This window comes from Ahaetulla prasina, chromosome 3 (assembly GCF_028640845.1).
Source record: "Ahaetulla prasina isolate Xishuangbanna chromosome 3, ASM2864084v1, whole genome shotgun sequence".
NCBI lineage: Eukaryota > Metazoa > Chordata > Lepidosauria > Squamata > Colubridae > Ahaetulla > Ahaetulla prasina.
In genome coordinates, this window is record NC_080541.1 from 175291360 (window position 1) to 175307555 (window position 16196).

The 16196-nt window shown below is 38.6% G+C and overlaps 1 protein-coding gene across 1 annotated transcript in view; it reads left to right on the forward strand.

The window, feature by feature from the left end:
• PTCH2 (patched 2) overlaps window positions 1–14259 on the forward strand; it is a 104179-nt gene extending 89920 nt beyond the window's left edge. Inside the window, exons 17-25 of the mRNA XM_058174725.1 lie at window positions 323–635; window positions 1490–1632; window positions 1900–2080; window positions 2305–2588; window positions 3950–4087; window positions 4731–4873; window positions 5546–5645; window positions 8089–8337; window positions 10379–14259. Coding sequence (XP_058030708.1) covers window positions 323–635; window positions 1490–1632; window positions 1900–2080; window positions 2305–2588; window positions 3950–4087; window positions 4731–4873; window positions 5546–5645; window positions 8089–8337; window positions 10379–10795 — 1968 coding nt within the window. The 3' untranslated portion in view covers window positions 10796–14259. The remainder of the gene's footprint in view (window positions 1–322; window positions 636–1489; window positions 1633–1899; window positions 2081–2304; window positions 2589–3949; window positions 4088–4730; window positions 4874–5545; window positions 5646–8088; window positions 8338–10378) is intronic.
• Window positions 14260–16196: the final 1937 nt, after the last annotated feature.

Consider the following 16196-nt stretch of genomic DNA (forward strand, 5'->3'; position numbering starts at 1 on the left):
TACATAGAAAAAGTACTTGGAGCTGAATGAACCGGGAAGCAATGGTTTCCTCCATTTTATCATCCATAGATTGCCTTTGGGCAGCATAAGATGCAAAACTTTGCCTGTCTGCTTCATCCTGCATTGATAACTGATTCCACCTGGGGCAAGGCTTCCAGTAGCATCATCTGACCTATCATCCAACCCTGGATATAAAATTTCCAGAGAATCAAATGGGCCAAATCTTATGATAAACAAAAGAGAAAAAACTGGATTATGCAAAGGGGATACTGTTTGTTGACAACCATCTTGACACTTTCCCCCCCTCCCCCCGCTTTTTCAGGGAATTGTGGTAGCTCTATTCCTAGCCCTGTTGGGCCTCAGCCTCTATGGTACAACCAAGGTGCATGATGGACTCTATCTGACGGATATTGTACCACGAAGTACAAAGGAGCATGCCTTCATTTCAGCTCAATTCAAGTATTTCTCCTTTTACAACATGTTTGTGGTAACGAATGGAGGCTTTGACTACCCAAGCTCACAGGAAGCTCTTTACAGCCTGCATCAGGCCTTTGCTGCCATCCAGTATGTAGTACGTGAGGAAAACCGTCAGTTGCCAAAGATGTGGCTGCACTACTTCCGAGATTGGCTACAAGGTGAATTAATCTGTCTTTACAATTCTCTTTTCTTAGACTGCAATCTCTGTCTCTAAAGGCATCAAAAGGGATGTTTTCCGGTTCTCATTGCAGGATGCTTTGAGTGTAAACCTACGGGTATTTCAGGGGCAACCAGGATTTTGTACTTTGTTTAACAAGATCTGTCCAGGGAAGAAAAGTTTAGATCTCTGTTTCATAACTGCACTCAGGATAAGATGTATTCTAGGCTACCAGAAACCCTAATAGAATTTTCTGTAGATATTTTAACCCCAACAACATTACCATCAGAGCTGTGTTTCATATAGGAATTGGTTATTTGTATTTTGCACAGAGGTAAACTTAGGTTGGCAGTGTTTATTTGTACACAGAAAGTAATGTGTACAGATATCCTGCTGCCCACATAGGACATACACAACCACAGATTATTTCCTACCCTCTAGAACTGAAACTGTGTTCTTATAAGTTAATGTTAGTATTGTTGCATGCAGAAACTGGAGGCTAGGGAATACATGCTGGAATATTTTCTTGAAAACTAGGAAAATAGTGTCTTCCTTCTTCTTTCTCCCACTGTTAAAACATCTGTGGATGCAGATATTAGTCATATTGTACTGTTCTTATTTGTCAGTAAGTTGTTGGGTAATAATCATATATTCCTATATTGCTTAACTGTATTAAATACCTTGTGTGTAAGAGTTCAAAGTCAGTTTCTCTTCACTGTGTAAATACTATCCTGTGCAACCTGGCCAAAATTATTGTGATATAGCATAAGAGCAATGGTACGAAGAGGGGAGGTGCTAAATATGGACAGATCTCTTGGAGTGCTCTCATTTAATTTTACACTCTCTGAATGCCAGATCTACAGGCAGCCTTTGATCAAGACTGGGAAGCCGGGCACATCACCCGGGAAAATTATCGGAATGGTTCGGAAGATGGTGTTCTTGCTTATAAACTCCTTATCCAGACGGGCAACAAGAAAGAGCCTTTCAACTTAAATCAAGTAAGCATTAAGACTAACTCAGTAAGTTGGCAGGGAGAAGAAAGCGGATAGATGAACCATAAGAATGAATAATATAGTAACCAAGAAGAGAATTTCTGCAATATATATATATACAAATATATAGGGAAAGGAGTGTTTCCCTGCTGGCGGTTATATGAAGGGTGTTTCTTGGAAATAAAAGTTTGAAGGGACATGAAGGATCTGCATTCTTATGGAGATTTGAGTTTTATCCTGCTCAACTCCCTCATTTTTCCATCTGCCCCACAGCTGACAACTCGCCGTCTGGTCGATGAAAATGGGATCATTCCCCCTGATATATTTTACATCTGCTTGACAGTGTGGGTGAGCAACGACCCCCTTGGTTTTGCTGCTTCCCAGGCCAACTTCTATCCACCACCCCCGGAATGGATCCATGACAAATATGATGCTACCGGTGAAAATCTTCGAAGTGAGTATTTATGAAAGTTCCATTTCCATTCAGCCTTGTACCACATTTCAATGTTTCAGCCCAAGTCTCATTCTGTCATACCATAAAGCTGCATAAATGGAATCATCTGCCTAGCTTCATAATTTGGTGGCCATTGGGCAAAGGGGGACAATTAATCTTGGGGCCTAGAAACAAGAGAGGGCCAGGAAGTCACTTTTTCTAATGGCTGCCTTTGCTTCCTCTAGTCCCAGCTGCACAGCCTCTGGAGTTTGCTCAGTTCCCCTTCTACCTCAATGGCCTTCAACACACATCAGACTTTGTGGCAGCTATCCAGAGTGTGCGTGCCATCTGTGATGATGTGGCCCAGACACGTGGAGTATTTAGCTACCCCAGCGGATATCCATTCCTCTTCTGGGAGCAGTACATTGGCCTGCGCCACTGGCTTCTGCAAGCCATCAGCATTGTGCTGGCCTGCACATTTCTGGTGTGCACCCTGCTGCTACTCAATCCTTGGACTGCCAGTATCATTGTAAGTATATTCATTTATGGCTATTTGGGAAAAACGGAGATGTTGAATTGCCATATTCAAACATTATCTGCTGTAGCATATATATGTATGGTTGTCAAATTGGCTTTGCAAAATCAGTGTCATTTCTAGCCCTTGTAAGTCGAGGGTCAAGGTTAAAAACAGGTTTAGGTTAAATTGTGTGAAGCTTCCTGAGATTAGAGGACTTCTACTATTTCCATAATTCCTCTTTTGTGCCCTACTGCTCTTCCCCTTCAACCTCTGTTTTATTCTCATCTATACAATACTCTAAAACGTTTTACTTTTTATCCCAAAATATTATTCTAAACAATTACAATTCTTCACATACTCAATTTTTCCAATAATTCTGAAAATATGTTGATGTAGTTTGCATAATTTCTTTTGGTTGCAAAATAAATAATTATTTAGGTTGTTCATATTGTACACACACATACTGTACATGTAAGCAGACTTTTATGCCAGGTACCATATAAAATTTGGATCAGCTTGTATCTTTGCAACAAAAAGTAAATCTATTGCTATCATCATTTTTCTCTCTATGGTTCTGAAAGGTTTAAGTTAACATATAGTTTATTTACAACTGATGTGTTATGTGCTGATCCACTTTAATAGAAATTTGCACACTGCATTTTTCTCCTCAACCATTATTATAGATGAATGTCTATCTGCAGCCTTGCACTAGTGTTCTTGCTTTGTCTTGCTTAAGAAGTAATTGTTATTTTTTAAAAAATATTGCATTGTATCATATTAACAATTCAGCAGATAATCTGTTTATGGAAGATTAATGGCTGACAGTGAATTTTAAGTACTCATTATCTAGCATGTTAGATACATTGATTAGATTTTTATCTTGCCTTTATTATTTTATAAGTACCGTAACTCAAGGCAGCAATATACATAATATTCTTTCCGCCTCTTATTTTCCCCAGAACAGCAACTCTATGAGGTTATTCCTCATAAAATTCCTCACATTATTCTTATGCTTCTTACTCTATTTTCACAATAGTTACATTTTGGGCTTTAATATTTATGGTTTATTAATATCCATAATTATACTGAACACATATTGGTAATCTATTATATAAAGGATACTAAAGACATAATAGCTAAACAACACAAGGGTGAACACATTTAATTTTCTTTTTTTTAGACTACAGATAGCTGCTATAGACAATTCCTTCTATATTCAGAATATGTGTTTAAACCTTTAGCAGCTCTAAATTTTCTGCAAGAAACATTATTCATGCATCATAGATTGTGGTTTGTGTTCATAAGCATTCTGTTTTCCCATTGGGTTTGCTTATTTTAAATGTTGTACTCATGGTGATTTCTCTCATATTTAGGTATTTGTTTTGGCAATGATGACAGTTGAGCTTTTTGGCATCATGGGCTTGATGGGCATCAAACTGAGTGCAATCCCTGTTGTCATCCTAATTGCTTCTGTAGGCATTGGCGTGGAATTTACTGTACATGTAGCTCTGGTAAGTAAGACGCCCCTTAAGAACATTTGTGTTGCTATAAGACTTAATGGCTTGTGATGACGTAACATACTTAACTATGCTAGTGGCTCATTTGCACAACATGGTAAGCTTGATTAGCTTTACACTTAGTACACTTTTAAGCTGGTTGCAGCTAGTGTTCTGGCCAAAGCTAACCTGTTAGTTAGGTTCTACATTAACTGGGTAACCAAGCTAAAGTATTTTAGTATCATTAACTTTGCGGATACATGCTTTTTTAAAAAGAACAAATTATTTATCCAGACTGAAAAGAATAGGACCAAAGAACTAGCATCATAGTTTAGAATGGATTTGTACTCTCTTTAAAATTAATATGGATGGTTAGCATAAAAAGTAATCTACTCTAATTTATAATGCATGATTTTCTAGTTGGCTGTCTTTCTGGATTATTAGAAGGTACTTTCCTTTTGAAAGAACTAGAGCGAGAACTATCATTTCCAGGTGAGGCTTTCTGCCCTCCCATCTATGGTACCCGACTCTATGCACAAGAACTGATCCAGTAATTCAGCCTATTAGATCCCCTCAGCATCTATGTAGTTAGTAGTCTCTAAGAGTGGCTGCAAAGTATCCTTTTTAGGTATGTTTCTGACTGTTAATCTATTTTCAGGGGTTTCTCACCGCCATTGGCAGCCGGAACCTGCGCTCCACTGTGGCTTTAGAGCACATGTTTGCCCCTGTAATGGATGGTGCCGTTTCCACTCTGCTTGGTGTTCTTATGTTGGCAGGCTCAGAATTTGATTTCATTCTGAGGTACAATTCTTTCTTTTCCATTTATTAAATACGTATATGTGTATATTAGATTGATTCTCTGGATAGTATTCAAACAAAATGGCAAATGTCCTATGATAGTCTCAAAGCTGTAGACCTTTTATGGCTTTCTGAGGTATGTCATCAACAGCTTGAAACTGCTGATCCATATCTTAGGGTATCAGTAAGAAAAGGTGGATTTTTTTTTCTGAAGGAAAAAATAATAGTAATGTGTTCCAGTTGAATAAGTCCAAGGAGTTAACTAACCAAGAGATTAGTGATTCAGGTAGATTCCCTGATTCACCAGAGTATAGGAAGGAGTTGTTGATGCAATGCAATTAAACTTGCAAGATTCTGCTACTATAGCCACTCTCAATAAAAGCAGTTTTATCCTTCCCGTGCAGTTGATTTCCTGGTCTGGTCTACCTAGTGAGGCTTACAACTACTTCTGGATAAATGCCTTTGTGTACCCCTAGCTAAGTTCATACATTGCACTTATCAATTTAGTGATTTGTTTGCTTATGGTTTAGCCTGACATGTGAACCTACATATTGTGTTTTAGCTCCAGAATGGAGAAGGAAAGTAAGACCAATGACTGAAACTAGCAATGAAGGTTTTATTATGGGCAGATTAACCAAATATGCATCAAATACTAATTTCCATCTTCCATTCCAGATATTTCTTTGCCGTGCTTACTATCCTGACTATTCTGGGGCTACTTAATGGCCTGGTACTATTGCCTGTACTACTTTCTATTATTGGACCACCTGCAGAGGTAAGTGATCTGTTCCCGAACAGCTTGTTCCAAGATACATAAAAAAAAACCTTAATACCTAAAAAAGAACAAAGGATTTTTTAAAGAGACTGTCCAGGTACTATGGGAAATCATCAATAAGTAAATTGGACATCAAGGGGTTTTTTTCTTTAGCATCAATATCTTTTAGGGTTTGCTGTATAATTATGAAAGTTTTAATATTAAAGGAAATTAATATCAAATATAGTCAGATACATACTTTGAACTTTTAAGAAAGCAAAACATAATAAGTTCTGAACAATAATAAGTAGGGACTCCAAGGACAAAAACTTAGTAACATGACAAAGAAGTCAAAAAGTAGATAGGAATTCCTAGACTGAGATATTAAAACACATTACAAACAATTATAATGGGGGGGAAGGTATATGAAGGAACCTAAGCAGCCAAAGAAAAACTTCAGGAAAGATCTGAAAATGAGAAAGGTCACATGTAGCAGACAAAAAGAGATAGCTTGAATCAATCAATCTATCTATCTATCTATCTATCTATCTATCTATCTATCTATCTATCTATCTATCTATCTATCTATCTACCTACCTACCTACCTACCGTGTTTCCCTGAAAATAAGACCCTGTCTTATATATTTTTGAACCCCGAAATAAGCGCTTGGCCTTAGTTTCAGGGAGGTCTTATTATTTTGGGGCACATGGGCAAGATGGGGCTCTTCTTGCCGTCTTACCTGATTTCCAGCTTTGCATTTAAATATTTTCAGGGAGGGCTTATTTTCGGAGGAGGCTTATTTTAGCACATGCACTCAAAAGCCCGATAGGACTCATTATCAGGGGATGTCTTATTTTCGGGAAAACAGGGTATCTATCTATCTATAGAACTGAAGCTATACAGATAGTCCTTGACATAACAACCATCTGTTTAATGATGGTTCAAAGTTACAAAAGCCTTAGAAAAAGTGAGATGCAAGCCCTTCTCAAAGTTACAACTCCATCCAACCTACCATCCCTGCAGTCATCTAGTTGCCCTTTGGCCACTCATCAGCCAGCATGCATTTACAACCATTACAGCATCATGTAGTCACTTGATTGCAATTTGTGACATTCTCAGCTGGCTTCCAACAAGCAAAATCAATTGGGAAAGCTGGATTTATTTAACTATTAACAACCATGTGATTCATTTAGAGACCATGTGATTCACTTACTATAGCAACCATAATAAAAATGGTTGTAAAATCGAGTCTGGTCCTTTGATGGCTCGCTTAATAACCACATCACTTAGCAATCAAAAATCTCAGTCCTAATTGTGGTCATAATTGAGGACTATCTGTAGTATCTTAAAACTAAAGCTCAGAATGAGCCAAGATAATTGAAGGATGTTAAGAACTATAACAATAAAAAAACTCCTTTTTCTGACCCTGTAATGGCTTCTTCAAATATTCTTCAAAATAAAAGGAAGGGGGGAAAGCTGCTCATAAAGGTGACAGAGCAATAGATAAGGAAAAAATGGCAGAGCCAGTCTTCTCAGTAAAGAGGAATATATATTCCATTATGTTTGCCCTCCATGCTTTGATTTCAACAGAGTGATTGACTAACTAGTAAATTTTGGACTACACCATTTGAAACTTAAATTTCTGCTCAAGAAGTCTAAAACAGGAAAAAAAAGAAGGAATTGCTCTGTTATATTTTGCATTGTCAGAATTCACCATGAATTGAATTCTGGCCACCTCATTTTAAGAAAAATTGCAAAAATTTGGAACCAGTGCTGGCAAGAGCAACAAAAGTTATCCCAGATCTCAAAATTAAATCTTTTAAGGAAGGGTTAAAGGAACTGGCAATTTTTAGCCTTAACACATAGATTACATGAGTCATAGATATAATTACACTTTTAAGCACCTGTTGACTGAGAACTGTTCCCTGCTACCCACAGAATAATGAATGTAGAGTAAGGTTGAGTCTTAAAAAATAATTATTTGCAGAAAGAGCAGTTCTACAGTAGAATCAATCCCCCAAAGAGAAGGCAAGCTTTCCTTTCTGAATATGTTCACACAGAAGTTTGATATGGGTGCTTTAATCTGGATTCCTGCATCAATCAGGCAATTGGACTCCTTCCAAGTCTGTGATTCCTTGAGAAAACAATATAATGGGATATAGATGTTCTGATCTGTACTATTTCACCGTAGGGGCCTTATGTCATTTTCTTATCAGAAGTGCCAACTTAGATGAATAAAATTAACAGCAAATATGTCAGCTGTGATTTACTATTTGCTATACACAGATAATAGAGTTGCCTTTTTCAGTTAAGTGCTCTTCAGATATAAGAACTTTTAAGCAATTCTGGGAATGACCCCAGACTGAGCTGGTTGCTTACAGTGTCACATTTGAAAGCACATCAGCTGGAGAACTTTTGGTAGTTCTCTTATTCTGTACGCATCTCTTTCTTTTCATCATACAGGTCACACCAGCAGATAATGGCAGCCGCTTGCCAACACCATCACCTGTCCCACCACCTATCAACCATCACAGCTTCTACATTCGCCAACATGGAAATGCTTTCGGTGACTCCTCAGACTCAGAATACTACTCAGAGACAGTTAGTGCATCAGAGACTGGTGAAGATGACCGCAGCACATATATCATCTCCCCAGCTCAATCACAGATCTTGGTCAAGGCCAGCAAAAGTCCTAATTTTCCCCAAATCACTGTAAGTATCAAATCGGGGCCCAAAACAACCAACTTGGTTTTTCTGGCTAGATGGTGTTATTTCATAGAAAGAGAAGACCAAAGACTCCTAGATTGCAGCTCCAATAAGAGCATATTTTCCTTCATTAATTGGAGGAGGGACAAAATCAAAACTGGGATTGTTGATTTTTTTTTATCTATAATGTTTAAGGATAGGGGTCCCCAACCCCTGGGCCACGGCCCACTACCGGGCCATGGCCTATTTGCCACAGGGCCATGAATGGTGGGTCGGTGAGCACAGGTGCGTGCCACTCGCCTTGCACGAGTGGCAGGATGACATGTGTGCGCATGCATGTGCATGCGCACCAGTCTGCTGCTCATGCAAGTGGAGCTGTGTGTGCATGCCAGCCAGCTACTCACACGGCCTGGTTCTCCTCTTCCCTCACTTCCCACAAGCCACAAAAGTTGGGAATTGTTGCTTTTACCTCTTATATTTCTATGTGAAGTGGAGAAGAGCCAACAGAAAAGATGATACGTAATTCAGGACTGAATGATTCAGTTGTTGGTTCTCTCTGAGCTTAGTTTGTTTCTTGTGGACATTTAATTACCAGGCTAGGTAAAATCATTAGTGCAAGGGAGACTAAAGTTTGCTGACTGTTTATATATAATCATTTGCCCTGCCAAGATTTGCTTCCTTTTTTTTTTTATTAGGGTATCATTTTCTCCCTAAGGGTTTATCTGGTACGGTTTCCTGCTTATCTGGATATGGGGTGGTGGTGTAGGGGGGAGATATATTCTGGGGTGTTTATTTCCTTCCTTGTTTTCTCATTGAATTCTTTAAATGATATGAAAGCAGGGTTTATTTCTATGTATCTACTGATGGCTGATTTAGTTGAATGCCAAGCTTCCAGAAATTCTGTAGCATTTTTGGATTTGGATTGATCTAAAACGTTAACAGTTTGTCAGTTGAATCTGTGGTTGAGTATATCCATGTGTTAGGATTTCATTTTGTCTACTGACAGCCAATTGGTGTTGGCAGATATGGTCTGCCAGTCTTTTATTTGTTTGTCCTACACAATTGCAGTTACAGTCTTTACATTATATATTGGTGATGATACCTGGTTTTTCCCCTCTCTGGTTACTGAGTTTTCGGATTTGCTTAAAATGTTTTAGAGGGATGTTGTTGGCTTCCGTGCTACAGTGATGCTGAATAGTTGTGAAAGTCTGTTGGTTGTCTTGGATATGTTTTTGATATATAGTAGTATTGTTCTTTTTGTAGGTTGTAATGGTTGTTTTCTGGTGGGTTATGGAGTTAGACACTTTTCAATGAAGACCCCATCTGATGATAATAAAAAGGTAAAGGTTCCCCTCGCACATATGTGCTAGTCATTCCCGACTCTAGGGGGCAGTGCTCATCTCTGTTTCAAAGCCAAAGAGCCAGCACTGTCCGAAGACGTCTCCGTGGTCATTGGCCAGCATGACTAAACGCCAAAGGCGCATGGAATGCTGTTACCTTCCCACCAAAGGTGGTCCCTATTTTTCTATTTGCATTTTTGCATGCTTTTTTTTACTGTTAGGCTGGCAGAAGCTGGGACAAGTAACAGGAGCTCAGCCGGTTACGCGGCACTAGGGATTCGAACCGCTGAACTGCCAACCTTTCGATCGACAAGCTCAGCATCTTAGCCACTGAGCCACTACATCCCTTTCTGATGATAATACCGAGCTATTAATGAAATGGCTGCAAGGAAACAACTAAGCTCAGAGAGCACCAAGAACCGAACATTGGAGAACCATAGTCATTGAGACTGAGAAAATAAGACTCTAGATGATATTCCAAGGTCAAATAATAGTATCACAATGAGAAATATTGAGGAGTCATCTTTTAAAGGTCTTTTCTCATGATCTTATAAGTAGTGTACAGCAACAAATTGTCTGTCTATATTTCCTTTTATTTCTAAATGGTTGTGAGAAGCACTGTCATGAGAAATGCTTGTTCAGAGCAATGCTTTATTACTGTGCTGTTCCTTTCTATACCTAACACTAGTCTTTTCTCTCCTTTGCAGGTGGTAAAAAGCTACAAGACAAGCCTAGAATCACCTTTATCATTGTGCAGCCCGGAATGGACCCAATCCAGAATTCCTGGTGGCCATTTGCCAACAGCTGTCACAGAAATCAAAAGTTGTTTGCAGCAGCAAGAACAGCCCAACCACAGACTAGGGTCTCAATTGGCTCAGTCTACTCCCAACCCCCTTCAGACTAACTCCATTACTCACAGCACCAAAATACCACCTTCAGGACCTGGTGGCACTTTCACTACAGTTACAGCTACTGCCTCGGTGATGTTGGCCTTGCACCCACCTTTGCCTGGATCTTGCCGGGGCTATACACACGAGGGATTTGAATCTGACGATAACTCTGAAAAACCTGGCCCCAAACCATCCGACAGTTTGGAACTACAGGACCTGAAGCAGAATCATTAGCCATCCGCTTTGCCAAGCCAAGTCACTGGCTCTAGAACTCCTGCCTCAGTCAGGGCTGGCCGGCATGCCAAGTGAGCACGGGGGCCAGATACATCCCACATCACAGATTGTGAAGTTCGCTGTATTTATGGAAACTCTTGCATTGCATCTAACCAACTGCAGGCATAATCAGTACCGCTGAGAACAAAGAGACAAGATTATTTTCAGTATCCATATGGCAAAAAAGCTGATAGGAAAATATCTCAGCATTCCCAGGTGTATCTGGCACCAAAAAGCATTCTGATTTCTTGGATGTCAGGGTGTAAATGTCGTGCCCTTAGTTTGGGCCGGTGACCCATTTTAATATCAGGCCTACTTGAATCTGAAAAAACGAAAGTGACCATTCTCCACAAGCTATGTGAACCATCTCATGGCTTCCTTTGGGCTAGTTGCCCAAACAGCCACCCTCCATGGAGAAAAGAGGACTCAACTATGTGTGGGGATCTCTCCCACATTGTGCTGCTATTCTTTTATTTTTATTAATATTATTATTATAATTATTATTATTTCAAACTGTATAAAAAGAGTCACCAACCTTCCCCCCTTATAATTATAATAATTATTTTTTATTATTTTCACGGCTCTCTCAGTAAACATGTGGCAATTTCCCTTTAAGGGGAAACACCAGGGTGAAGTTGTAATAGGGAGAGCACCCCTGTTGTAATGTGGACTGAAAGGAGAATGCAATGGTGGGAGCACAATGTGTCTTAAGGTTCTATGCAAACTGTGGGACAGGCTGCCTTCTGCTCTGGTTCCCACCAGTAGTACTGCCTATCCTAGCATCTGCAATGTCTCTGTTCTGGATCCTACTCCTACCCACCTCCTCTATATTGTATACACTTTTTCTTACTTTGCTTGCCTCTCATATCAACTGAAAACGTTCATCACACAAATGTCCCCTAAGCAATTTCTGATTAGTGTTTAAATGTTCTCCTTCTATGACTAATAGAAGTAAGGGATTATTCAAGAGAGAGTTTTTGAATTTTCCTCCACCCAGGAAAAAACCTAGCCGGATCTTCAAACATCAAGGAAAGACAAGAGTTATCCTGGTACTTGACACAATGCCAGGATACAGAATGCTTACATGCGTACATTGATTACAAAGCTTGCATTGCACATAAGAATTGAAGGTATCTAGAGAAGAAGAAAAAACACTCGGGGAAGAAACAAGGATCTCCACATGATAAATTCAGTTGCATACTGCCCGGATTGAGAGAGTATTATGAAATAAGGTCACTTGCTCCATGTTGTTATTGGGATGATGCCATGCAAGTCATTGAGATCTTTTTACCGATAATATTTTTCTTCTGCTAAGATGATTGGCTTCCTGAACTTTATGGTTATAGTAAAATACTCAAGCCACACTTGGTAGACAAATGTGGCTTAAGCATTTTTCCCCTTCACCAGAGGAAATTTTTATGTAAAAGGAACTGTATGTGTGAAACTATCCTTTGATTCTATTTTGAGAGATTTGGAGCTGACCAGAAACCTCTCCCATTCAGTAAGATTTTGGTGCAATTGTCAAAGCAGAAATGTTTGATCTCCTGCCTAAAAATTTAATCTTGTGGTTCCAGTTTCTGTTCTTGAATTCTCCTTCTGGTTCAGCTTCTTTAGTAGAAAATTAAAAACGAATTATCATTTGGCAACAGGGTGCTTCTAAAGGAGAAGTCCCAATTCCAATATGTATGCTTGGTTTCTGCATAACCAGGTCAATATTGCTTTATAAAACAGTTTGGTTTTCCATTCTATTTCAGAATGTCAACCTGCATTCACCATGAACTTTAAAGTGATGGTTTCTGGCCAGGTCTAATCTGGGCACCACAAGAGAATGACTGACACCATATATGTTAAACTACAAATTTTCCTGGCGTTAAAACAGCTTATAATTATTTATTTATTTATTCCTTTCTTTCTGTCCTTTTGCAAAGGAGAAAAGATGGCAGCTGGATCAATATTTTCTTTGGGTTAGGTCTATTTACATGAGCTTACCAACTTCCTTATGTTAAGCTACTCCCTATTTAAGTTAGCATCAAATCAAATGATATATTTCCTTAATGTACTATTCTTTCATCTGTTGGATATTAAGCCTGCCAAACATGGCAATTTTCCACAAAGAATAAAAAATGCAAGGCGTATGGATTTAGACGATTTTATTAGTCATCTACATCAATCCAACAGACCAGAGATCAATGCCCTCTGGTATTTTGCAGCTCAACTTCCATTACTCATAGCATAGCCATCGGCAAAAAATTGTGGGAGTCATAGTCCAAAACATCAAGAAGGCACTAGGTTGTCTACCCACACAGGTTACAAGAAATTAGAGGTTGAAGCTGCAACTGGCAAAGCTTTTAAGTGAAGGACTTTTGACACCTTGAGATCGAAACAATCTATTATATACAAACATGCGAACACGTGGAGTTTTCTTACAAAAAGATGAAATTATTCAAAACAAAATTATGTACCAGTTAAGGCAGGTAAATTGTTTTAGCTGATCCTGATTATTGATTTGGGGATTTCAAAAGGCAGGAAGTCCACCCCTATAGACTTCTAGGCATGATGTTGTCCAACATTTAGACACTAATAGTTTGCCATTTTAACCATGGTATTAATATGTTCAATAAGTTAACTTTTGAAAGCATTGTCAGTGTAATTGTCTCCTAGCCACTCTGAGAGCTTCACTTGAACTTGTGACCTGCTTAGGAAAAAAATATATATCATCCCCTTGAGTACAGAGGCTGTTATCACAATCAACCTATATTCTTACAAGAGTTGATTCTTGTTGGAATCCATTTCCCACTGACATTCTTCCTTCTAAACCCCAGGCACTTTAACCCCTTCCCTTCACCAAGAACTGCTGTAATTTTATTCCCAGCCAAAGTTGGATTCACTTCTTGTTACCAAGGGAATATACTGCTGAGATGTTCACATCTATGTAAGGTGAAAACTTCAGTAGATTTATGCCTCTTGTTAAAATGAGCACATTCAGTTTATTTAAACCATCACTGATTTGTGGAGTCCAGAGAAATTTCCCAAAACTAATTTCCTATAGGGCCATGGACTGGCCAGCATTTAGATCAAAGTTTTCCCACCATTAAATTTATTCCTTCCACTGTCTAAAAAGAACTGAGTGCTTCTGAAAAACCAATCCCGCCCCTCCCCCCCCCCGGAAATCTGGGACCAGTGAAACATGATGAAAAGTGGACACATTGTATGTGTATTTGTGTGCGTGCGCGTGTGAGAGTATGTAGTGGGTGTGCTAGAGATCTGTTAACCTGATGTTGTCTTGCCATATAAATTATTTATATGAAAAAGAAAGATTTATTTTTGTAGTTTGTACAGACTTCTAGCCTTGCAATGGAATTTTTATTTTTAAAAGTAAATATATATTATATATAAACCTATCTTCTAGTGATCCTATGTGTTGTTCTTTGTTCCAAACTGATGTTGAAGAACCTGTGGTTTTTCTAGGTGTGGATCTACAGAGGAAGATTTCCATCTGAAAAATAGTGCTTGGCCAAAAGTTTAAACTAATTGATAGCACAAACAATTTCATTATAAATGCAGGAAAGAAAATTCCAAGTAAACTGGCAGAGAACTGAGGCTTATGAATGAATAATGTGAAAACAATTGTTCCAGGAAGATACAACTTAGCTCACTATTTTGAAAATGAAAGGTAGACTGCCAGAGAAAGACCTGCATCTTACATTACCCTGATTGAAATCCTAGATGACACAAAGTTCTCCATACTGAAATGAGTTAACCCATCCCTCTTGCTGCCCTCCTGGAAAAATTAGTCTCCCTACACCACCTTCCTCTTAGTAGTGGCTGTACTGCAGCTGTCTGATAGTGTTTATTTTCCATAGTGTGTGGAGGAAGGCAGCACAGAATGGCACAGATCTACATGTGCATGGATATGTCTTGTCAGCAGCCACAGGGACCACAGCTGAGCCAATTCCACAAGCAGAGCAACAAACAGAATGAAGAAAAACAAATAGAGATCTGAGTTCTCTCTCACCCAGCACTGAAGCTTAGAGGTTCAGTTAGGGGTGGTTCATTTTAAAAAGCAATGTTACTCCTTTTTCCTATTGTTAGTTGTAGTTTGCAGTATGCAATGGCTTCAGCAAGAGTTTGATTATGAAAACAAAGCATATGGATAGGCAGATGTTTGATGCATCAACATGTAACTTTAATTCAAAATTATGGCTACTCCCAAGAGAAAAAATGTAGAATCTTCCTAGAAGGATAGAAGGGCTGTCTTAGCTGATTCATTTCAGATTAAAAACTAAAGTTGAATACTAAGGATTCAAGTTCAGCCTGTAAAAGTGCAATTAATGGGGTGTTACTAGCATCCATAAGATTAGAAATAGTCCTTTTCAAAAACTTTGTTTCAAGGTTGTTGATGTAAGTCCTGTAGAAGTCACAGTGCCAAGCCCTAATCATCTTGCCAATTTAGTATCAGGTGAACAAGTTAGCTAAGCTGTTTCTGATCCCTTTATATCAACTCACAATGGTTCTCCAGGGTTCCAAGCTCAATGTCTGTTAAAAGCACAATTCTTTTTATTTATTTATTTATTTTGTCACAACAGTATATACAATCAACATAAACAATAATTCATCATGAGAGAAAAAGTATATATAAGTAAAAGTATAAGTAAAAGTATGCATATAATACTATAATGAAGAGAACAATAGGACAGGAACGGTAGGCACTTTTGTGCTCTTATGCACGCCCCTTATAGTCCTCTTAGGAATGGGGTGAGGTCAATAGTAGACAGTTTTTGGTTGACGATTTTGGGGTTTTGAGTAGAGACTATAGAGTCAGGTAGTGAGTTCCAAGCTTTAACAACTCTGTTACAAAAGTCATATTTTCTGCAATCAAGTTTGAAACAGTTGACATTAAGTTTAAATCTATTGTTTGCTCTTGTATTGTTGCGATTGAAGCTGAAGTAGTCTTTTACAGGAAGGATATTACAATAGATGATTCTGTGTGTTAAACACAGATCATGTCGGAGTCGGCGGAGTTCATAGCATGATGTAAGTCCATTTCTCAGGACGAATCAGCTTCCTAATTCTTGGAATTGGAAATTGTGGCTCTAATTGTGGTTGTAAGTCAAGGTCTATTTGTGCAGGAGAGTGATACATCATACTACATCATGCATTTTATAACTGATGTCTAGCAACTACACTGTGATTCATAACTCTTTTCCAGATCTACAAGTATGAAGAAACCTATCCCCTTTCTACTTACATTTATGACATTTATTAAAAGATCAAATCTGTTCCTTAAAATAGACCTGTCACCTTCCAGGTTAAGTCTGAACAGTCAGGAAGTTTCCTTTTTTTGCCTCTCTATTGAAATCAG